Source organism: Littorina saxatilis, linkage group LG13, assembly GCF_037325665.1.
Source record: "Littorina saxatilis isolate snail1 linkage group LG13, US_GU_Lsax_2.0, whole genome shotgun sequence".
In the NCBI taxonomy this organism is placed as follows: Eukaryota; Metazoa; Mollusca; class Gastropoda; order Littorinimorpha; family Littorinidae; genus Littorina; species Littorina saxatilis.
The window spans coordinates 40657416-40682351 of NC_090257.1; the positions used below are offsets into that span (position 1 = coordinate 40657416).

Here is a 24936-nt window from a genome sequence, read left to right on the forward strand (position 1 = left end):
TCAAATGGTTGAAAGAATTTCCCTGGCTTCAGTACGATGAAGAAAAACAGACAATGCATTGCCGCCCGTGCAGATCTTATGGCGGAGAACCACTTGGAAAAAGTGGGGATTCTGAAGGTAATGTTATACCTTTTTCATCAATATGAAGTAAAAGAACAACTAGTAATAAACAGTGTTGATTCTAGGACGCGCGATGAGAGCGATCGTGCAAAATGAAAAGAAATTTAATTCCCACCAAATTCAAATTTGGATGCGCACCCGGCCCGCAAGAAAATGTGAAATCGTGGGGTACAGTACACTCTTTTTCACTTCTCTTGTGTTTTTTATTATTAATTTTTTTGTATATATATACTAGAATGAATACCGGCTTCGCCGGAAAGAAGTAGAGTCGAATGATACCCGGCTTCGCCGGGAAGAAGTAAAGCCGAATACCCTGCTTCGTCGGGAAGAAGTAGAGGAATACCCGGCTTCGCCGGGATGAAAGGCGTTGTGGACAGTGACCTTCTAAAAATAGTAACGGGAATATCCGGCTTCGCCGGGATGAAAGCGTTGTGGACAGTGACCTTCTAAAAATAGTAACGGGAATATGGATTGACGCCACATGAAGGAAGGGAGATAAACGCAAAACACTGAAGAAGATAAGGAAGAGTTACTGGGAATGGATCTGGGAAGATGAACAAAAAAAACAAAATCGGTTCAGCGCTGCGCGCTAAGAGCACGTGTTGAAAATTCTCATTGACCAGGTTGTGTCCGGGGTCTACCTGAATATGCCCACCAAATTTGAAGCAGATCCATCGAGAACTTTGGCCGTGCATCGCGAACACACACACACACACACACACACACACACACACACACACACATACACATACACATACACACACACACATACATACACACACACACACACAGACAGACACAAGCCGTATAGATACGGCTTGTGTCTGTCTCTGTGTGTGTGTGTGTGTGTGTTCGCGATGCACGGCCAAAGTTCTCGATGTTAGTCTAGTATATATATTCATCTAGTATATATATAGATATATATATATATATATATATAACAAAATCAAGGAAAAGAAAAGCCAAACAAAGAATTTCAAGTGGCAGCCCACTGCCATATATATATACTTAGCATGAATAAGAGTGGGCCCCAGATTTTTGTTTTCCGCCCCAGCAATTTCCATCAAATAAGTTAGTGTCGACCCCTGCCATTTAAGTTCTTCAGATCTGAGTTTTGAAACTGCAGGACAAAAATTCAATATTGACTCTCATCCAAGGCAAGTGCTCTGTATTCTCAGAGTTCCTTCTTCGTAGCACTAATGAAAGATAGACATGAAATTCAAACACACACCCAAATTGTGTTCTCGAGGACAACACCATAACCACTTAAGCCCACCACTGCTAATAATAATAAGGGTGTTTATATGGCGCAACTCCTACTCCTAGCATAGTTCTAGGTTCTACTCAGCGAAATAGCAGTAGAATTGTGACAAACAGAAAGAGTTGAGTGTAAAGTTAAACTAACCTGATTGTGTTGTGTGTGTGTGTGACATGTGTCGCCAGGTGACAGAAACAGTTGAGTGTAAAGTGAAACTAACCTGATTGTGTTGTGTGTGTGTGTGACAGGTGTGGCCAGGTGACAGAAACAGTTGAGTGTAAAGTGAAACTAACCTGATTGTGTTGTGTGTGTGTGTGTGACAGGTGTCGCCACGTGACAGAAACAGTTGAGTGTAAAGTGAAACTAACCTAATTGTGTTGTGTGTGTGTGTGTGACAGGTGTCGCCAGGTGACAGAAACAGTTGAGTGTAAAGTGAAACTAACCTGATTGTGTTGTGTGTGTGTGTGACAGGTGTGGCCAGGTGACAGAAACAGTTGAGTGTAAAGTGAAACTAACCTGATTGTGTTGTGTGTGTGTGTGTGACAGGTGTCGCCAGGTGACAGAAACAGTTGAGTGTAAAGTGAAACTAACCTGATTGTGTTGTGTGTGTGTGTGTGACAGGTGTCGCCCTGTGACAGAAACAGTTGAGTGTAAAGTGAAACTAACCTGATTGTGTTGTGTGTGTGTGTGACAGGTGTGGCCAGGTGACAGAAACAGTTGAGTGTAAAGTTAAACTAACCTGATTGTGTTGTGTGTGTGTGTGACATGTGTCGCCAGGTGACAGAAACAGTTGAGTGTAAAGTGAAACTGACCTGATTGCGTTGTGTGTGTGTGTGTGACAGGTGACGCCAGGTGACAGAAACAGTTGAGTGTAAAGTGAAACTAACCTGATTGTGTTGTGTGTGTGTGTGACAGGTGTGGCCAGGTGACAGAAACAGTTGAGTGTAAAGTGAAACTAACCTGATTGTGTTGTGTGTGTGTGTGACAGGTGTGGCCAGGTGACAGAAACAGTTGAGTGTAAAGTGAAACTAACCTGATTGTGTTGTGTGTGTGTGTGTGACAGGTGTGGCCAGGTGACAGAAACAGTTGAGTGTAAAGTGAAACTAACCTGATTGTGTTGTGTGTGTGTGTGTGACAGGTGTCGCCAGGTGACAGAAACAGTTGAGTGTAAAGTGAAACTAACCTGATTGTGTTGTGTGTGTGTGTGACAGGTGTGGCCAGGTGACAGAAACAGTTGAGTGTAAAGTGAAACTAACCTGATTGTGTTGTGTGTGTGTGTGACAGGTGTCGCCAGGTGACAGAAACAGTTGAGTGTAAAGTGAAACTAACCTGATTGTGTTGTGTGTGTGTGTGACAGGTGTCGCCAGGTGACACGGGGTGGGACGTCTTCAGCCTGGACTATCATGTGGATGGTCCTATCAGAACTGTGAGTTGCTAACTCTCTTTCTCCTTCGTGTCTTGAGTCATTGACTCCGGGTTTTTTCTGTTTGCTCTTAACTCTTGCTGGAAGAGAGAGAAAGAGATTGTGTGTGTGTGTGTGTGTGTGTGTGTGTGTGTGTGTGTGTTTTTGAAAATATTAGATCTTTATGAATTTTTCACATTCTTACATGTGACTTGCGGTCTTGGTGTTGATCTTTCATCTTTTTGTTTGTTTACCTGATGCGTTTTGCACTGTGGAACGTTTCTGTTGACCTCTAGACTGGAGAGTCTGGCCTGTTTAGTGTTTCTGTTGACCTCTAGACTGGAGAGTCTGGCCTGTTTAGTGTTTCTGTTGACCTCTAGACTGGAGAGTCTGGCCTGTTTAGTGTTTCTTTCATTTTGCTCTTTGTCACAGGTGTTTACTTAACAGTAATCAAAATTAATGTTAATTTTGAATGTCAAATAGTTTTTGTAAAGCACTCGGTGAATAGCGCTGTAGAAGACATTTTATTATTTGTATTATTGAAAGTAAAAGTAACAGTGAATCTAGAGAACAGTCAATTTAAAACATAGGGAATGTAACATTGATTGTTTTGTTTTATCCATAATTAAACGATCCATAAACTTACCTTTTTTGAGTCACTTGAGAAAAAGTGACTCTATGTAATCGGTCAGTGTTAGTCTGTCCGGCCGTCCGGCCGGCCGTCCGTAGACACCACCTTAACGTTGGACTTTTCTCGGAAACTATCAAAGCGATCGGGCTCATATTTTGTTTAGTCGTGACCTCCAATGACCTCTACACTTTAACGATGGTTTCGTTGACCTTTGACCTTTTTCAAGGTCACAGGTCAGCGTCAAAGGAAAAATTAGACATTTTATATCTTTGACAAAGTTCATCGGATGGGATTGAAACTTTGTAGGATTATTCTTTACATCAAAGTATTTACATCTGTAGCCTTTTACGAACGTTATCAGAAAAACAAGGGAGATAACTAGCCTTTTCTGTTCGGCAACACACAACTTAACGTTGGGCTTTTCTCGGAAACTATAAAAGTGACCGGGCTCAAATTTATGTGAACGTGACTCATTGTGTTGTGAATAGCAATTTCTTCCTGTCCATCTGATGCCTCATATAATATTCAGAACTGCGAAAGTGACTCGATCGAGCGTTTGCTCTTCTTGTTTGTTCTTTATTCTTGTAACAGGTGTTTGAACCATAAACTTACCTTTTTTGTGTTCTTTATTCTTGTAACAGGTGTTTGAACCATAAACTTACCTTTTTTGTGTTCTTTATTCTTGTAACAGGTGTTTGAACCATAAACTTACCTTTTTTGTGTTCTTTCTTCTTGGAACAGGTGTTTGAACCATAAACTTACCTTTTTTTCTTCTTGTAACAGGTGTTCACCCCGGAGTGTATGATCATGTACCTGCGAGTGTTCAACTTCCTGTGGCGTGCCAAGCGAATGGAGTACATCCTGGCTGTCATCTGGAAAAACCAGGTGTCAAACGCTCGTGCCCTCATCCCCATCCCAGGTAAATTATCAAAGTCTTTTTGCATCTGGAAGAACCGGATGTTCAATACTCGTACCTTCATTCCCATGTTAAGTTCTCAAGGCATGCTCCACAAGTTTCTGAGAATTTTTTTTAGTGAAATTGCATCACTTGAGCTTTTAATTCATTTCTTCTTGTATTGACGTTGATTCTGAGTCGGTCGCTCTGTCTGGGCCAAGAAAAAGCAAAGCAGTGGAATTGTATGTTCAGCATGGTTTCATCCTATGAGAATATTTGTGAGAACATTTCAAGTGTTCATATACATAACGTTAGGTGAGTGATTGACTGCTGCTAGGTCACGACTGTCCCTTGACTGATACCGATACTGATGTACTTAAGCAGATGGGAGGTGTGTGTTTTTATAGGATGGCGAGTGTGTTTCAGAGCTGGGCAACATCCTACACTAGTGTCAGATGCTGGGCTGTGAGATGTGTGTGTGTGTTTGTTTGTGCGTGCGTGCGTGCGTACATTGTTCTTTGTGTGTGTGTACATTGTTCTTTGTGTGTGTGGTGTGTGTGTGTGTACATTGTTCTTTGTGTTTGTGTGTGTGTGTGTACATTGTTCTTTGTGTGTGTGGTGTGTGTGTGTGTACATTGTTCTTTGTGTGTGCGTACATTGTTCTTTGTGTGTGTGGTGTGTGTGATGTGTGTGTACATTGTTCTTTGTGTTTGTGTGATGTGTGTGTACATTGTTCTTTGTGTGTGTGGTGTGTGTGTGTGTACATTGTTCTTTGTGTGTGTGGTGTGTGTGTGTGTACATTGTTCTTTGTGTGTGTGGTGTGTGTGTACATTGTTCTTTGTGTTTGTGGTGTGTGTGTGTGTACATTGTTCTTTGTTTGTGTGTGTGTGTGTGTGTACATTGTTCTTTGTTTGTGTGTGTGTGTGTACATTGTTCTTTGTGTGTGTGGTGTGTGTGTACATTGTTCTTTGTGTGTGTGGTGTGTGTGTACATTGTTCTTTGTGTGTGTGTGTGTGTACATTGTTCTTTGTTTGTGTGTGTGTGTGTACATTGTTCTTTGTGTGTGTGGTGTGTGTGTACATTGTTCTTTGTGTGTGTGGTGTGTGTGTGTGTACATTGTTCTTTGTGTGTGTGGTGTGTGTGTACATTGTTCTTTGTGTTTGTGGTGTGTGTGTACATTGTTCTTTGTGTTTGTGTGTGTGTGTGTACATTGTTCTTTGTGTTTGTGTGATGTGTGTGTACATTGTTCTTTGTGTTTGTGGTGTGTGTGTACATTGTTCTTTGTGTTTGTGGTGTGTGTGTACATTGTTCTTTGTGTTTGTGGTGTGTGTGTACATTGTTCTTTGTGTTTGTGTGATGTGTGTGTACATTGTTCTTTGTGTTTGTGTGATGTGTGTGTACATTGTTCTTTGTGTTTGTGTGGTGTGTGTGTGTACATTGTTCTTTGTGTTTGTGTGATGTGTGTGTACATTGTTCTTTGTGTGTGTGGTGTGTGTGTACATTGTTCTTTGTGTTTGTGTGATGTGTGTGTACATTGTTCTTTGTGTTTGTGTGGTGTGTGTGTGTACATTGTTCTTTGTGTTTGTGTGATGTGTGTGTACATTGTTCTTTGTGTGTGATGTGTGTGTGTGTGTACATTGTTCTTTGTGTTTGTGTGATGTGTGTGTACATTGTTCTTTGTGTTTGTGTGATGTGTGTGTACATTGTTCTTTGTGTTTGTGTGATGTGTGTGTACATTGTTCTTTGTGTTTGTGTGATGTGTGTGTACATTGTTTGTGTTTGTGTGGTGTGTGTGTGGGTGTTTTATTGCAGTGTGTACATTGTGCGGTGTGTGTTTCAGAGCTGGGCCACATCCTCCACCAGTGTCAGATGCTGGGCTGTGAGATGCAACACTTCATTCAGCAGGTCCAGTACTACATCAACTTTGAGGTCAGTGCTCTTCTCTGCATTCAAACTCCCCCCAGTATTGTTCTCAGACATCTTATAATGACACATACCTATTTAATCTGACGCATTGCTCTGACCCCTGGCCGGTCAACCGTCCGATAGTTCTGACATGTAGGACGTCTTCTGACAAACACAAAAATACCCAGCATGCTTCCCCTGAAAGCGGCGTATGGCTACTTAAATGGCGTGGTAAAAACAGTCGTACACGCAAAAACCCAATCGTGCAAAAACATGAATGAACATGGGAGTTTGAGCCCATGAACGAAGAAGAAGAAGTTTACAATAGCATGATCTCGTGCCTGGCTGAGTTTCTTACAGTGCGTGACTGCCCCTCACAGGTGTTTGTGGGACAGTGACAGTGGAATGACTTCTTCTTCTTCTTCAGCGTTCGACGATTGTACAGTGTCTATATTCTTTGGCCTGTGATGTTGACAAAGTGGGCTGTCAGTTTGAGGTCCTGGGTGCTGCCCCACAGAGTAGAATGTCTAACAGACGTGAGGAAATAGCTCGGTCGGCAGCCGCGCTGGCTTCAAAACCAGTTGTCGCTATCAGCGTGTGTTGGATCTCCTCGGTGGCCAAACACCCCCGTGTGCAGGTATGCGTAAGATAAAGAACCCAAGGTCACAGCGAAAGTCTCAGGGCTTGGAAACATCAATACACGCATGCAGGAACAAATATTTTAAAATGGGTAGCGCCGTATACTGTATGGCAGCTCGCTTTCCCCAGGAAGAAAGCAGCCCAAATTTCCATGAGGGTAACCTGACAGGACGATATCAATCTTATCCTTATCCTTATTTGGCACTATTAAGGTGTTGGAGTGTTCGTGGGACGAGTTGCTGCACAAGGTCCAGGAGGCGGCGGACCTTGACCACCTCATCGCCGCTCACCAGGTGTTCTTGGACACTGTGCTCTGCCGCTGTCTGCTCGACGAAAAGTCACGGGTCAGTGCACCAAGTTTCCATCCTAATTACAGGGCCTTGCATTGTACACAAAACGGCGTATATACGCCAACCTATTTATTTATTCTTATTTTTTAGTCTTGTAAAGAAGGAATTAATCGGGAATTCCCGATTTTCAAATTTTTTTGTTTTTATACGCCCAACTCACTTTTGCCAATGCTATGCCCTGTCATTATTCCCCTGAAAGCAGAGTATGACGACCTAAATGGTAGGGGGAAAACACCTTGCTCTGCCGCTGTCTGCTGGACGAAAAGTCAAGGGTCAGTAGACTAGAGGGGCGGGGAGATAGCTCAGACACTAGCGGTCCTGGTTTTGAAACAAGATGTCACCCAGCTGCAAAACGACTTTTGTGTAAAGACTCAAAAATGTAAGGCATCTGCCAATTGATAATACACACACAAAATTGTAATGTTTGATTCGGATGACAAGGCCAACAACATCAGGGCTTTGGTTGGAAAAAATAGGGTCAGTCGGGGAATCAAAAACATTGACTTTTTTTTTCTTGGTCTGAAATACAATACAGAACATTCAGGAGATGATGGCCCCCATGGTGAACAAACCGCTCTCCGACAACAGACACACAAATGTTAATTGATAATGGTGTGCTGCAGGAAATACTGACCCAGCTGCGGACGATCTTTGACCTGATCATCCAGTTTGAGACGGCACAGGACAACTTGTACCAGGCCGCTAACGAGGAGCTGGACTCTCGCAACCACTTTGACCAGCAGCGACACAAACGCACCGAGGAGGTACACTTCTTTTGTACTCACATTATAGAGGAATTAGCCGCTCAGCCACTCAGTTCTTGGCAAAAATGTAAAGAAACATAGACTGCTAGCGTTCCAAATTCAGAATAAAAAATCAAGAATGGTTTGTTAATGTAACGTTTAATTTTTGACATTTTTACAAAATCGCCTTTCGGTGACAGTCCCACCTTGCAAGAGATTCAACGAAAAAACGTTGTCAGGTAAGTTTCGTTCATCTCATGTTAATTGTTTGTTTTTCTGTCCGCTGACCTGTTTACCCTTACTATTTTGGAGTAATTTATTACTATTTTTTTGGATTTTGGGGGAAAAATACTCCATTTGAGTCCAGACTACGATATTCAAATGTGCTTCAAATTAGGTTTGTGTTGCTAATGTTGGCGTTTGTAACCACTGGGTTACTATTTTGGTCACCAGATTACTACGTTTTTACTTGACCATTACTCCTGTCAAGTGTTGGGGGGTAAACAGGTCTGTAATAGGTCGATGTGCTTGTGAAAGTTTTGTTTTGTCAAGAATTATACGTTACTTTACGTTAAGTTACTTGTTTTTCAAGTTCTTGGCAGTTAACATTTATTTGTTTGTGGTTTTTGGCTCACGTAAGTGTAGCCTATGCGATGGTAAACTTTGTCTGTCTGTGCGTGCGTGCGTGCGTATGTATGTATGTGTGTATGTCTGTGGTAGAAACTTTAACATTTTTGGCTAAACACCGAAATACTCATTTCACGTGGTTAATTTTCAAGCACCATCTTCAAATTATTGAAGCAATGATCAACATTGTGTCGGCATGTGTGTAGTTAAAGCGTGTATCCAAAGAAAACGGGTGGTGGGGGGTTTTGAAGGGGTACAAGCAGTTGACTGATTTGTGTCGTGTTTGGCATGTAGACGGCAGGTCAGGTGTCAAGATCAGGTCAGGGGTCGCGCGAAGGATTGTGGTCCAGTTCTCACCTCGCCGATTCGCCGGGGAAGACGATTTCATGTTGTTCGGTTTCTAAGCTCCAGAAAAGTAAATAAAGAAGATACCAAAGGGAGATTTCCTACAATTTGATCTGCACAGCGTGTTTCCAATGTCCACGCGAGGAAGAGCTGTCGAAAGCGCGGCAGTCAGTGTCGATCTTGCAGCCGTATCCCGGTAAGTTCAGAGACAGATCTAGTGTCTCCCACTCTGATAACGTGTCACCTACTGTTAATCCGTTTTGTTTTAATTTCTTTTTATTTCAGCAGACACGGATGTCAAACACAGTGCTAGGCAGTCACCTCTAGTGAAATGAGTTGATCTAAAGTGCCTGTAATGTTTGGATGTCTTTGCTCGTGGTTCGATTTATGTGAATTTCAAGACTTGCAGTAGAGTCTCAAGTTAAGTTTACTCTGCCCGAAAAAAACTGTCCACCATTTACTTGAACATGCAGATATAAGGAAACGGAATGAATCTGTTCTCAAAGTCAAAATGATCACGATTTTTTCCTCAGATTCAAAACATGCACTGTCATGGTTTTGTCTGTACAATTTAGTAAGTCTTAAGTACTTTGCAACAACTTCCTTGAACGTGAAAGACAGTTTTTGAATGCTAGATCTGTATCGCGTTTCATTCCAGACTCGATCCTCTCTTTGATTGTAGATCTACTGTTTGCTGTTTACGCACTATCATATGATTCGCTATGTAACGTTTGGTAAGCTTACCTTGCCACAGCTTTCTTGTCTTTGTTGGCATTTCTGGCTGTGTTGACCGTCAGAATTATTTTAAGAACCAGGCTGCTGCAGTCGACATGTTTCGCATATTGTAGGGTTACCATGCTGCATAGGTAAAGTGGCTTGTATAACCTGACTATTCTGTTTCAAAACACTGTTTATATTTGTTGTAGTCATCATAACTAATCATATTTTGCCATTTGTTTCAGAAAGGAGGTTAACCTACAACAAGATCGACGCTATGTCAGATATATGCCTCAGCCACATGAAGACTTCCGAATTTAGATCTACTCGGCATGGTGACAAGTCTTGATGAAAAGTATAGGACTGAGGACAGCAGTGGAAAAAGTGCCCACATGGCAGGTACCTAACCTATTACCCTAGTCATTTTATCTGTTTGCCTTCTTTTGAAAATTATACATGGAGTTGATATGATGCGTTAGTTTTAACTGTGTGTGTGTGTGTGCGTGTGTGTGTGTGTGTGTGTGTGTGTGTGTGTGTTTGTGTGTGTGTGTGTTACGGAGTGAGTGAGTTTGTGTTATGTTACTGTTTGTTGATTTCTTACGGGAGCCTTGAAGGCTTCGCCTCTTGTTGTGGTTTTTGACTCACATGCGAAGCAAAAGTGAGTCTATGTACTCACCCGAGTCGTCCGTCCGTCCGGAAAACTTTAACGTTGGATATTTCTTGGACACTATTCAGTCTATCAGTACCAAATTTGGCAAGATGGTGTATGATGACAAGGCCCCAAAAAACATACATAGCATCTTGACCTTGCTTCAAGGTCAAGGTCGCAGGGGCCATAAATGTTGTCTAAAAAACAGCTATTTTTCACATTTTTCCCATTTTCTCTGAAGTTTTTGAGATTCAATACCTCACCTATATATGATATATAGGGCAAAGTAAGCCCCATCTTTTGATACCAGTTTGGTTTACCTTGCTTCAAGGTCAAGGTCACAGGAGCTCTTCAAAGTTGGATTGTATACATATTTTGAAGTGACCTTGACCCTGAACTATGGAAGATAACTGTTTCAAACTTAAAAATTATGTGGGGCACATGTTATGCTTTCATCATGAGACACATTTGGTCACATATGATCAAGGTCAAGGTCACTTTGACCCTTATGAAATGTGACCAAAATAAGGTAGTGAACCACTAAAAGTGACCATATCTCATGGTAGAAAGAGCCAATAAGCACCATTGTACTTCCTATGTCTTGAATTAACAGCGTTGTGTTGCATGACCTTGGATGACCTTGACCTTGGGTCAAGGTCACATGTATTTTGGTAGGAAAAATGTGTAAAGCAGTTCTTAGTGTATGATGTCATTGCTAGGTTTAGTTATTTGACCTTGACCCTGAAGGTCAAGGTCATGTCAAGGTCAAGCATGTGAGTCGTATGGGCTTTGCCCTTGTTTCCTTTGCATGTTACCCAAGCCCATGCTGGTGATATTTGTTTGGACATGTGCTTGAAGTGTGTCAAATGTTCACATTTTGGTCAACTGCAAAAAGTACAGATTCTTGTGAATATCCTTTATACAATTAAAGCCTTTAAGTTTAATAGGTTTGATTAGTTTTGATGCCAGCTTCCAGATACTGTAACGTGTTCTTGCAACTGGGAATGAACTTTTTGGTAGGGTATGGCTCGTACATAACCCACTCTGTGTGACTGAGCAAGCCTGAAAGTGGCGAGTATTTTACTCGCCATGGCGAGTAGAAACATGTAAATGACGAGTAGAAATGTTAATCTACTCGCCAAATGCGAGTAAAGTTGCTGAAACAAATGGTTGGTTTGGCGAGTAAAATATGCTCTCTGGCTAGTAAATTATGAGAAGTACGAGCCAAAGGCCAGTGCTACTTTTTGTGGACTTTCAGCGCTGCTGAGGTTCAAGTTACATAATTGTTTATTTGTGGGGTTTTATAACCAGTATAACGGGTTGATATATACTCTGAGGGGAGATCCTTTGGTGTTTCAGGATTACAAATTGATTTGGGGGGGGGGGGGGGGCAAAAAAAACACTAGTACTACTAGCAAGAGAGGCTACTCCCCCTAATGGTACACTGACAAAAATCTTAAAGTTGGCAACCTTGTTTTATTCATTGGTAAAAAGGTACACTTTCTCTGTCTAGCACTCGTAAGTAAGGTAACTTCTATTCGCTAAGTTTAGGTTATATATTCGAAAGAAATACTCTAAGTACTGTCAGAAATACAGACGTTTCTGTTAGCTTCTCGGTCGTATGTGGCGCAGTGAAGGTTGATAACATTCAATACAGACCTTCGCCAGCTTGTCGACCTTGTGGATGTTTGAAGCAAACAAACATATACAAGACTCAAAGACTCAAAGATTTTAATGTCCTTATAACAACAAGGAAAATTGTCTTGCAATGTTAGGCAGTTTAAAACACATAAAACATCTCATTCACAAACAGTTCAAAATTTCACTAAAAACATCCATTCTAAGCAATCGCTCATGGATACTGACACCCACATTAACACGCGCAGGTTCGCCCGCACACATACACACACACACACACACACACACACACACACGCACACACACACACACACACACACACACACACACACACACACACACACACACACACACACACACACACTATCTTCCTCTGTATGCTCTCTCTCGTCTCCCTTTTCCGTAGTTAAACTTAAAATGGATTAAAACTGCTGAGCGTAGCAACCAACAAATGTGATGATTATAATGTTTACGTGTGTAGGGGGAGTGGGCGGTGACAGAGGAGCAGGAACAGGAGGAACAGGAGAGAAGGAGGACGTTCCTCAAGAACATCATTCCCTCCACGCGCGCTCAGATGACGGTGCTGGCTCAGTCCTATCAGGTCAGTGGCCTTACTCTTCAATGCCCGTCAAAACTTAAAGCCACAGAAAGCAAAGCTGAACAGTTGGGTCACATGTGTGGTGTGGTTTTCTTAATTCCACACTTCCTTTTTTACATTTAGTCAAGTTTTGACTAAATGTTTCAACATAGAGGGGGAATTGAGACGAGGGTCGTGGTGTATGTCTGTCTGTCTGTCTGTCTGTCTGTGCATGTGTGTGTGTAGAGCGATTCAGACCAAACCACTGAACAGATCTTTATGAAATTTGACATGAGAGTTCCTGGAAATGATATCCCCGGACGTTTTTTCTTTTTTTCGATAAATACTTTTGATGACGTCATATCCGGCTTTTTGTAAAAGTTGAGGCGGCACTGTCACACCCTCATTTTTAAATCAAATTGATTGAAATTTTTGTAAAGCAATCTTAGACGAAGGCCGGACTTCGGTATTGCATTTCAGCTTGGTGGCTTAAAAATTAATTAATGACTTTGGCCATTAAAAATCTGAAAATTGTAATAAATTTGTTGATTACGTGTGTAGGTAAGGACTCGCCACAATGTGTTGCTCTCCCGTTCTTATAGACCCCCGCTGATGCATCACACGTGCAAGCCCCCCGGCAACATGGACATTGCGGCTGGGCTATTCTCCTTGACTTTCACAAGTCCTCCTCTCCCCTCTCTTTCTAATTACGGGCCTAAGTGTTGATATCCTGCTTTACTACCCTCTCTTCCCTACCTGCCAACACTGATCCCTTTAGGCCTACCTCAAGTATCTAACATCCTCCTCCTCCACCCGCGGCTAATCTGTCTCGTTTAAATAGAGTTTATCTGACGCTGTCCGCTCTATCTAAACTCACACATAAAACGATCCAAATTTACGTTCATCTTATTCTACATCATTTCCTGATTCCAAAAACATATAAATATGTTATATTTGGATTAAAAACAAGCTCTGAAAATTAAAAATATAAAAATTATGATCAAAATTAAATTTCCGAAATCGATTTAAAAACTATTTCATCATATTCCTTGTCGGTTCCTGATTCCAAAAACATATAGATACGATATGTTTGGATTAAAAACACGCTCAGAAAGTTAAAACGAAGAGAGGTACAGAAAAGCGTGCTATGCAGCACAGCGAAACCACTACCGCGCTGAACAGGCTCGTCAGTTTCACTCCGTTATGCACAAGCGGCGGACTACGGTCATTGTGAAAAAATGCAGTGCGTTCAGTTTCATTCTGTGAGTTCCACAGCTTGACTAAATGTAGTAATTTCACCTTACTCGACTAGTCTTGTCTTTAGGAACAAAATGAGATGTTATTTTGTTGGTGAAGAAGACATGATTCAAAACCCTGTTTGTATCTGGCCAGTACATTTCCATTGTTATCTTGTACAGTGGAACCCCCCTTTTAAGACCTCCAATAATCTGAGAACATCAGGTCTTAAAAAGGAGGGAGTCTGAAAATGGAGGTACAGGCAAATCCAGCTAACTCACAAACGGTTAAGTCAAAAATTCGCTTAGCACACAAAGAAATTCTGGTCCGGAATTATCCCTCTTTATCTATGTGTACAAAGTACCCTGAGCTCGAAATGGGATTTCTCTTACGTAAGTCGAAAGACGGATAGCACACAACAGAAAGTCAGTCCCAAAGACAAAGTTTACTCTATATTTACTACAGCAACTCGAAACACGAAACTTGGCGTCTCACACTAGCGCATTGTGTAACCTTATTCCCTTCTTCTCTACACGGACGCCACACCGACTGGTCAGTCGGCACGCAATAAAGTATGAACTGAAGTTAGGAAGGCAGTGAACGCACTCACCATGCACTGACATCATACGAAAGCAGCCACACAAACACAGCACAGAGGCAGAGGCAGGTGTGCAGATGCTTTGTGAGAATAAGCGTTGAAAACCAGTTTGAATAAAAAAAAAAACAGCAGATAGAGCCGCATGTCATAATCATTCTTCTTGTCTGGCTTTATTGACTGCATGCCGATCTTGTGGCAGTGACTTTTCACTCTTCAGTCGGACTGTACACAAACCGCTCTCACTCTCCCTCACTGACTACCCTAAGCCCTGACAACTGATCCTTGGAAATTGTTTGGAAGAGTACACCTCTCTATTTCTCTCCAATGCTCTTCCTGCTGACTTCAGTGACACCGGACACCCCACTGAGTTTAGCCAGCTACCCCCCCCCCCCCCCACCCCCCTCTCTCTCTCTCTCTCTCTCCCCCCAGCCATGTACTGTTTGGTGCTGTGGCCAGAGAGGTGTCACCGGCTAATTGAGGCCAGCTGCACTGTTCACTCAGAGCAAAACTAGTTGACTGTGTCTAACTTTTGACAAAGCAACACAACTGAAGGGTTCACAGATTAGGTAACCGACTCACTGGTCAAGGCTGCAGGGAAACAAGAGTATCTTGTCAATGAAAGAGGTTACACACAGATACGCGATGCTGAGAACGGTGGCCGATTTTTCACTCTCTTTCTCGGAGGGCCTTCATCATTGCAGGGACTGCTGTAAAGAAATGCTTGCTCAGAAACTAACTCTTTTTGCATTGAAACATGCACCAGAACTGGTGGACACCATCGACAATGTCAAACATGAAATCGAAGCAGTTTGCTTGAGGAAACGGTCGTCAGCAACTCAAACTTCTCTGTTTTCTTTTTTTAAGAAAATCTGAGGTGACTTTCTTTGTGGCCCCGCCCCCTCCCTCTGTAAGGACCCCCCTCCATAAGGACCGATTTTTGTCAACATTTTCAAGGTCGCTAGAGAGGGGTTCCACTGTACTATGACCAAGTCGAAATTTCGGATAGGACACAATAACAATTCGGTCCCTTCAATTTCGTCTTATCCGGATTTGCCTGTACAGTCAAACCTGCCTTGGCGAACACCTCTCGATAACGACTCCCTTCCGATAACGACTCCCTTCCGATAACGACTCCCTTCCGACAACGACTCCCTTCCGACAACGACTCCCTTCCGACAACGACTCCCTTCCGATAATGACTCCCTTCCGATAACGACTCTCCAAAAGGATCGTCGACAAGCTGTGTTTTTTACATATACTAGCATTCAGGGCCCGGCTTCGCCCGGGGGTGGCCTCAAAAGCATTGAAAGGCATGTGCTGCCCACTGAGAGTGTCACAATATATATTCAATTCCTACTTACATGGTTTTTATAGAATGAGTTACCTCCCTTTCTTGAGAAAATTCCAGATAATTGACCTGCAGGTTCAACTGATCATGCTACACCCGTAGATGCGATGTGTTGGTGTGATAAGAGTTACTTCCTGTCCATGGATAACAAAGCACGAGTTACCTCCCTTAGCTTCTAGAAATTTCTTGAACTGTCCAGTTAATTTTCTTTCTTCATTTCTTCTCCTTATAGGAGCCTTACAGAGTCTCTAATATGCCTGGCATAGTGTGCTTACTACATGTGAACACCAGGCACTGAACTGGCCTTGCATTATATAGGCTGTATTCAATAAATGGGAGGTCCATAATCTGAGAAAGGAAACAATAAATCAAGAAACTAAAACCAAGGTGCACATCTGCGGCTCCTAGGGAGTGTGCATGCACGACATCGTCTTCCTGCCCCCTCCCTTCTCGGAGCTTTGGCGATCACAGACAGACAGACAGACACACACACACACACAGACAGACAGACACTCTCTTTTATTTATATGTATAGATAGATAGAGTTAAGCCCGGCTTCGCCCGGGAGTAAGCAGAGCCTTGTAGCAATTTAAGACGCTCGCTATCCCATTATCATTAGCTTTACCTTTGTTTGGATACAAAAAAAGAGTTATCTCCCTTACCTTCTAGAAATTTCCGGAACTGTCCAGTTAATTTTTCATTCTTCATTTCTTCCCCTCATAGGAGCAATAGCAAGTCTCTAATATCACTGGCATGATGTGCTTGCTACAGGTGAACAGTAGGCACTGAACTGGTCTTGCACCATATAGGCTGTATTCAATAAATGGGAGGTCCATAATCTGAGAAAGGAAACAATGAATCAAGAAACTAAAACCCAGGTGCACATCTGCGCCACCTAGGGAGTGTACGTGCACACTATCTTGTTCCTGCCTCTTGCCATCTCAGAGGTATGGCGACCACAGACAGACACACACACACACACACTGGAGGGCTGGCAGCGCAGCGGCGTCGGCAGCGGCGGTGGTGATCAGGTGCACATCTTCACAGTCACAGGAGTGCACATGCACGACATCGTCTTCCTGCCCCCTCCCTTCTCGGAGCTTTGGCGATCACAGACAGACAGACACACACACACACACACAGACAGACAGACACTTGGAGGGCTGGCAGCGCAGCGGTGGTGGTCAGGTGCACATCTTCACAGTCACAGGAGTGCACATGCACGACATCGTCTTCCTGCACCCTCCCTTCTCGGAGCTTTGGCGATCACAGACAGACAGACACACACACACAGACAGACAGACACTCTCTTTTATTTATATGTATAGATATAATTAACTTTTCCACAGTGACACCTGTCTGTAACTACCACTGTTGGTCCTTTGGGTCGCCATACGCACGTTGACTGTAAATATACAGAGGTGATGGTGACCTCTCACCCCGCTGTGCACTATGTACTAACGACGCGTTGTGTGTGTGTTGTGCAGGACATGGTGTTGCGGTTCCTGGTGATGGTGACCTCTCACCCTGACGTCAGTCTGCGCTTCCTGTCCTTCCGTCTTGACTTCAATCAGCACTACAAGGTCAAGGAGCCCACCGTACGATCACCGCTCGCCGGCTACCGACAGAGATCTCGCGCCATCTGATCCAACGACAGACATCTGTCCTTAACTTGGAAGTGTATATATGTGAATTTGTGTGCAAAGTGGTATAGAGGAGGTCATCCTCTGTTGGCTAATACAGTTGAGCTCTCATTTCAAGACACACCCCCCACCCCTCCCCCGTTTTAAGACACACCCCCCACCCCTCCCCCGTTTTATAACACACACCCCACCCCTCCCCCGTTTTAAGACACACCCCCCACCCCTCCCCCGTTTTAAGACACACCCCCCACCCCCGTTTTAAGACACACCCCCCACCCCTCCCCCGTTTTAAGACCAGATCTGTCACGTCTTCTCCTCTGTGTGTGTGTCTGAATTCTTGACATCCTGCATTCAGATTTTGTGTGGTACAGTTAAGTTTGAAGTCTGGTTGGTGGATGAAGTCCATGCAGGTTTTTGCGGGTGTTAGTGGCAGCTCCAGAGGTTCTCCAGGAGCACTCCTGTGTGGATTGAAACGTGTGCAGACTGGAAGTGGAAATCTTTCTCTCTTGTGTGACTGCTGCATGCCATCTGTTAAAGGTCTTCCACGTTTTGATGTGAACACGAGTGCATAGGACAGTGATATCGCTAGCCACTTTGCAAACTACGTTTTGTTTGCAAGCACAAAGCCTGGCTTCTTCTGAAACCGGTCACTCAGTCAGTCAAAATAAGCTGAAGAAATCAGTGATATTGTATAAAAGACTTTTCAAAGTAATCTGTTTTTAGTTTTTACATTTAGTCAAGTTTTGACTAAATGTTTTAACATAGAGGGGGAATTGAGACGAGGGTCGTGGTGTATGTGTGTCTGTCTGTCTGTCTGTGCGTGTGTGTGTGTAGAGCGATTCAGACTAAACTACTGGACCGATCTTTATGAAATTTTACATGAGAGTTCCTGGGAATGATATCCCCGGACCTTTTTTTCGATAAATGTCTTTGATGACATCATATCCGGCTTTTTGTAAAAGTTGAGGCGGCACTGTCACACCCTCATTTTTCAATCAAATTGATTGAAATTTTGACCAAGCAATCTTCGACGAAGGCCGGACTTCGGTATTGCATTTCAGCTTGGTGGCTTAAAAATTAATTAATGACTTTGGTCATTAAAAATCTGAAAATTGTAAAAAAAATTGTAAATAATTATAAAACGATCCAAATTTACGTTCATCTTATTCTTCATCATTTCCTGATTCCAAAAACATATAAATATGTTATATTTGGATTAAAAACAAGCTCTGAAAATTAAAAATATAAAAATTATGATCAAAATTAAATAATCGAAATCAATTTAAAAACACTTTCATCTTATTCCTTGTCGAATCCTGATTCCAAAAACATATAGATATGATATGTTTGGATTAAAAACACGCTCAGAAAGTTAAAACGAAGAGAGGTACAGAAAAGCGTGCTATCCTTCTCAGCGCAACTACTACCGCGCTCTTCTTGTCAATTTCACTGCCTTTGCCACGAGCGGTGGACTGACGATGCTACGAGTATACGGTCTTGCTGAAAAATTGCAGTGCGTTCAGTTTCATTCTGTGAGTTCGACAGCTTGACTAAATGTTGTATTTTCGCCCTACACGACTTGTTTATTTTAAAGGTGGTCGTCTACATTTTTGCCTTTTTGAGTCACTTGAGAAAAAGTGACTCTATGTAATCGGTCAGTGTTAGTCTGTCCGGCCGGCCGGCCGTCCGGCCGGCCGTCCGTAGACACCACCTTAACGTTGGACTTTTCTCGGAAACTATCAAAGCGATCGGGCTCATATTTTGTTTAGTCGTGACCTCCAATGACCTCTACACTTTAACGATGGTTTCGTTGACCTTTGACCTTTTTCAAGGTCACAGGTCAGCGTCAAAGGAAAAATTAGACATTTTATATCTTTGACAAAGTTCATCGGATGTGATTGAAACTTTGTAGGATTATTCTTTACATCAAAGTATTTACATCTGTAGCCTTTTACGAACGTTATCAGAAAAACAAGGGAGATAACTAGCCTTTTCTGTTCGGCAACACACAACTTAACGTTGGGCTTTTCTCGGAAACTATAAAAGTGACCGGGCTCAAATTTTATGTGAACGTGACTCATTGTGTTGTGAATAGCAATTTCTTCCTGTCCATCTGATGCCTCATATAATATTCAGAACTGCGAAAGTGACTCGATCGAGCGTTTGCTCTTCTTGTTTCAATAATCTTATGGTTAGATTTCGATACAAAATTATGTCAAATGATGAATGAACCATGGGGAAAAAAGTTATAGAAAAAAAATATATGTAAAAAAAGATTTTATTTTTGGGTAGCGTGACTCACGCTTCCAATATTTTGTTTTCTGTTTGCTGAGAACATGTGCTTTGCCTAAAAATACTGACCAATCAAATTCATGTCACTATGCTTATAGCCACGCCCAAACAAGTGCAGCAACAGTTTGACACAGGAGCGCTGTCCACGCTTTTTTTTTAAACGCACGAAATGCACGGGATTTGAGAGAAGTTTTGCGCTTGGCATTTTCCAAATAAGGATATCCTACTATGAGTACTACGCTGGAATACTACAATGAATTTTCAAACGGCTACACTGGCTTCGTCTTTCCTGATCGAAAGGGGGTGTATTGTTGATATTTGTAGATAATAGACTGCATTTTAATGGTCAAATGGCGATTTCGGTATAAAAATGTAGACAAGGACCTTTAAATTCAACTCCCTGCCTGTGTTACAAAGTTTGAAGATGCTTGGGAGGGTATATACTCTGATTCGTGTGATCATACGTGCTCCCGTTGTGTTCGTTTGGCATTTGCTGCATATTTGTTTGGTGGTTTATAGCGGAATGTATTTAAATGCCAGGTTGAATGTATTGTTAAAACTTAAAGGTGCAGTACTTTACTTCTTTTCTGTGAAAACAAAATGTAAACCACCACAGATCTGTTCAGGCTTTAATGTCATACCATGCTGATAGATATTTACATTAGTGTCATACCATGCTGATAGATATTTACATTAGTGTGCACAATTTTATGAAGATGCAATGATAAACCCCAGAGATAGACTCTGACAAATTTTCACCAATTTTCACGCCATTTGCGTAAATACGCCACTAGTGGCTTTTATGAAATTAATTCATCAAAACAATCCCACTGCGTGATTACTGTTCATTTGTGTGTATGTGACCAAGTGTAGGCATGATGGCCTTATCGCATGTAACAGCCTGACCAGATCTGAGACGGTGAGCAGAACACTTTACATGGGAGGGAGTGTGCCTTTAAGACAATTGTTAATGTTTGAGACGGGGCGGGGATGTAGCTCAGTCGGTAGCGCGCTGGATTTGTATCCAGTTGGCCGCTGTCAGCGTGAGTTCGTCCCCACGTTCGGCGAGAGATTTATTTCTCAGAGTCAACTTTGTGTGCAGACTCTCCTCGGTGTTCGAACACCCCCGTGTGTACACGCAAGCACAAAACCAAGTGCGCACGAAAAAGATCCTGTAATCCATGTCAGAGTTCGGTGGGTTATAGAAACACGAAAATACCCAGCATGCTTCCTCCGAAAACGGCGTATGGCTGCCTAAATGGCGGGGTAAAAAACGGTCATACACGTAAAATTCCACTCGTGCAAAAAACACGTGTACGTGGGAGTTTCAGCCCACGAACGAAGAAGAAGAAGAATGTTTGAGACTGCTGCATCCCCCTACAAGTGTAGTCCGACTTTAGGGTCAAGTGGGGATAATGGTTGTGGAATTGTGCAATTCTCTATCTCATTTTCAACTGTTAGCATGCACTCGTTACTGCCATACACACGCACTATTCTTTTGTCTCGCTCTTGTATTTCTTGCATAACAGGATTTTTTAGGTCATTATCTACTTGGTAGAAGAAAATTAATTTAAACAAAAAAAAATTTGCACTTCATACTTGGAGCACAAATCAAAATACGTATTTAAAACTACCTATCCTTTCTCTTTTTCTCTTGCATACACACAAAATCACACGGACACAGCATTGTGTTTGAATGTAAATAGGTTAAGAAATGGATACACTTGTGTAAATATATGAATAAATGTAGGTTTTGTGACTGTATGTAGACTGTGTGAGTCTTCATGCTGACAGTGTGTGAAAGAGATAGAGTGTGTGTCGCTGTATGTAGACTGTGTGAGTCTTCATGCTGACAGTGTGTGAAAGAGATAGAGTGTGTGTCGCTGTATGTAGACTGTGTGAGTCTTCATGCTGACAGTGTGTGAAAGAGATAGAGTGTGTGTCGCTGTATGTAGACTGTGTGAGTCTTCATGCTGACAGTGTGTGAAAGAGATAGAGTGTGTGTCGCTGTATGTAGACTGTGTGAGTCTTCATGCTGACAGTGTGTGAAAGAGATAGAGTGTGTGTCGCTGTATGTAGACTGTGTGAGTCTTCATGCTGACAGTGTGTGAAAGAGATAGAGTGTGTGTCGCTGTATGTAGACTGTGTGAGTCTTCATGCTGACAGTGTGTGAAAGAGATAGAGTGTGTCGCTGTATGTATGTGATGAGAATAGAGCTTCCAAATGCCAGGACTCGCAAGAAAGAGCAAACCTTTGCATGCTTGTGATAATCTGTTTAAACGTAGCAATTTTAAGCTTGGTGTAGAAATTTGTCTTAAAACGTAGCATCCTACGCCAAGCTTAAAATTGCTACGCTTAAACAGATTATTACAAGCATGCAATGGTTTGCTCTTTCTTGCGAGTCCTGGTATTCATTTCTGCTTCTTACTCCGTATAGTGGTCAGAATATGGATCATACATTTTCCACACTAAAAAGGGGCACTGCAGACAAACCCTATTGGGAATTATGTTCCTGTTTCATGCACGAAATAGCATAAATGCGGATGCGCGAATACATTTTAGACAATGCTATACTTAAAACCATTTGCTACGCTCAAAGTTCAAAAACAATTATAATTTGCCACATTGCAACCCTTGTGAAGCCTCATCTTCGTTAAAAAAAATATATATATCAGCGTTTCCCATTCCCCTATCTTTTTGTCCCTGGAACTTTTTCTGACTGTTTGAGCCTTGCAAATTTTGGCTTGGGTAACAGCATTGCAATTTCTACTACACGCTGAAAGCAGTTAGCAGCTCGGCACGTTTGTGACAGTTGATGTGTTTCTGAATGCCCAATCTTGTTCATGTTTTACAATGTTCCAGCACTGAACTTTAAAAACAAAAAAACAGGTCTTTCACAAATCAAACACAACAATATACAAACACAACAATATACAAACAATATACAAACACAATATACAAACAACAATATACAAAATACAAACAACAATATACAAAATACAAACAACAATATACAAACAATATACAAACACAACAATATACAAACACAACAATAAAGATGTGTTGCCTTTCTGAACTTTAATGGTTAAATTTGCATTCAACAGTCCAGTAAATTGCTACACATTGAATAATATGTAATCAACTAGGCTTTTCATTTCAGAACCATGGTGTATGAATGAGTACACACAAGAATACTGCTACCATTACACACTTGACTGAAAGTTAGTAATCATTCACTATTTGTGACAGTATGTGACAATAATCTGCTTTATCAATTTTACACTATGGAACTACTTTGGATCTTCACTAATCTGAGAAAATCAGGCCTTAAAAAGGATGATAGAAATAACTATCATGTTCTTATTAGTTGTGGTAGAGTTGCTTTTCTTTGTTTTTCCACGAAAACATTGAGGCAAGCTGCACATGACATTGTAGGCTTGCCTGAGTGTTTCTATGAAAACAGGTGAAAGCAATTCTTGCACAACCCATACAAACATGTCAGTTATTTCCGAACATGGTCTATTGGAAGGCTGTGCAGGTGAATTCCTGACACAAATGTCAAGGTAACAGGGATTTTATCGCTATAGACACCGCCAGTTTCTGGAAATCTCAGTTTAGAGAAAACCCATAATCAAGGCAGACCTTTGAACTTTGTTCTCTCATGTGGACTACATTTATATTGCGTACATGTCTCCCTTTACAACAAAAACAGATTAAGGTTGATTCTATAATGTCCGTTTTCTAATGTTCAGTATACAGGCAATCTTTTCATGAGGTCAGCGCTACCAGGCTAATCATGAACGAGGAAAGCTGTCAATGTGTGCATGCAGTAGCTTCCAGACCAGATGGAGTCGGCCACCTCCAACTTGTGCTATTTCTTTCTTTCACTTTCACTCTGACGTTCTTAACAAACCCATGGGTAGGATTCTTCCGGTATATGCTGGAAATCCAGATTCCATTATGGCCTTCTCTCTTTTTGTTTTGTTTTTGGTTCTTCAGGATTCATGACCTTTTTCAGTCCCACCCATACAAAACTTAATGTCGTCTCTTATAGCTTGCAACTTGGGTATGCTTTTTTTTAACTACCCTTACAAGCACCTGTTTTCCGTGAGTCTCTAGCATCAATTCATGCCGACTCATTAAATTGCTTTTAATTTAACCAGCAAAGCACCATTCTTGGAACAAGTCCCATGGTTCTGGAGAGTGAGCTTCTGCATTTCAGATACTGTATCCATGCAGAAAAAAATTTATACATGCATATGTTCTGCGCGAACTTAGAATCCGGTTTCATTCTAGAATGGACCGGGTCCAGGTTGGAATTCTAACCCTGCGCAAGTACAGGGGTGCCATTCTAGAATGAAACCCTTGTTGCTGGTCCATTCTAGAATCGGCCGTGCGCAAGGTTGGAATTTGGGTCCAAGTTGGAATAGTCATTTCAGTTATACTATCACACAGCCAAAGCCACAAATGTGGATTTTCTGTTTGTTTTTGTTTTTTGTGTGTTTGGTTGGGTTTTTTTTCGGGTTTTTTACACTTTACTCAAAGACACCGTGAATTGGGATTGTGATGTTCTGAAAGTGATTACGATTTTGAGAGACACTCAGCACTGATCGCTACGAACGGAAATTTCCGGACTGACAGTGTTTTGCTGATCTCGCTTGTAACTTTTAATCTTATTCATATACATGAAGTTGGTCTTCTGAATTGTGAAGATATAATGTCAACTTTTTTTTAAACCTGTGACAACAGCTCTATAACTCACTCTGTCCTTCTGTTGGTCTGTCAGTCTGTCGGTTAGTCGGTCTGACCGTCTGTCTGTCTGTCTCAGTGTCAAAAAAATTGTCAAAAAACCGGACATTTCCGAGAGGGAGACAGCGCTGACATTGCAAGCGGCCGCAACCGGCTCTCATCACAAAAACAACTGCCCTGCAAACATTACCGCCCTGGTAGTCCCCCTTGCTATGGTCTGCCTTTGTTTATTGCGTACTCAGGAGTGTCAACTTTCTTGACATGACATGACATCGCAAGATCGCCAAAGGATTTTTTTCAGGGGTAGACAAATCAGCCCCATTTTATCAAAGGGAAGGTGCAGGTGGAGATAATTCAAGGGAAGACAACTCTGTCTTATCTACAAACATTACGGCCCCCTTTATTCAAGGGTTTCATTCTAGAATGGCACCCCTGTACTTGCGCAGGGTTAGAATTCCAACCTGGACCCGGTCCATTCTAGAATGAAACCGGATTCTAAGTTCGCGCAGAACACATACATTCAGATGTACACACACAAATAAATACACTCAGATACAAATAACAGGGATAAATA

At 42.0% G+C, this 24936-nt stretch overlaps 1 protein-coding gene and 1 long non-coding RNA gene across 4 annotated transcripts in view; one reads left to right on the forward strand and one right to left on the reverse strand.

Annotated features, from left to right (window-relative positions):
• The window catches only part of LOC138945741 (gamma-tubulin complex component 3-like), a 46605-nt gene extending 29114 nt beyond the window's left edge, over positions 1-17491 (forward strand). For 2 of the 3 annotated variants that reach the window (XM_070317237.1, XM_070317236.1), the window contains exons 20-27: positions 2736-2804; positions 4195-4330; positions 6147-6235; positions 7063-7194; positions 7824-7964; positions 8144-8182; positions 12401-12520; positions 17166-17491. In XM_070317237.1, coding sequence (XP_070173338.1) covers positions 2736-2804; positions 4195-4330; positions 6147-6235; positions 7063-7194; positions 7824-7964; positions 8144-8182; positions 12401-12520; positions 17166-17324 — 885 coding nt within the window. In that variant the 3' untranslated portion in view covers positions 17325-17491. The remainder of the gene's footprint in view (positions 1-2735; positions 2805-4194; positions 4331-6146; positions 6236-7062; positions 7195-7823; positions 7965-8143; positions 8183-12400; positions 12521-17165) is intronic. The other variant, XM_070317238.1, reaches the window with a different exon arrangement.
• A 5183-nt stretch (positions 17492-22674) lies between these two features.
• Positions 22675-23872, reverse strand: LOC138945746 (uncharacterized). The gene is made up of 2 exons (XR_011449102.1): positions 22964-23872; positions 22675-22919 (listed from the first exon to the last, which is right to left on the reverse strand). It is a non-coding gene; the product is annotated as an uncharacterized lncRNA (long non-coding RNA).
• Between the last annotated feature and the right edge of the window lie 1064 nt (positions 23873-24936).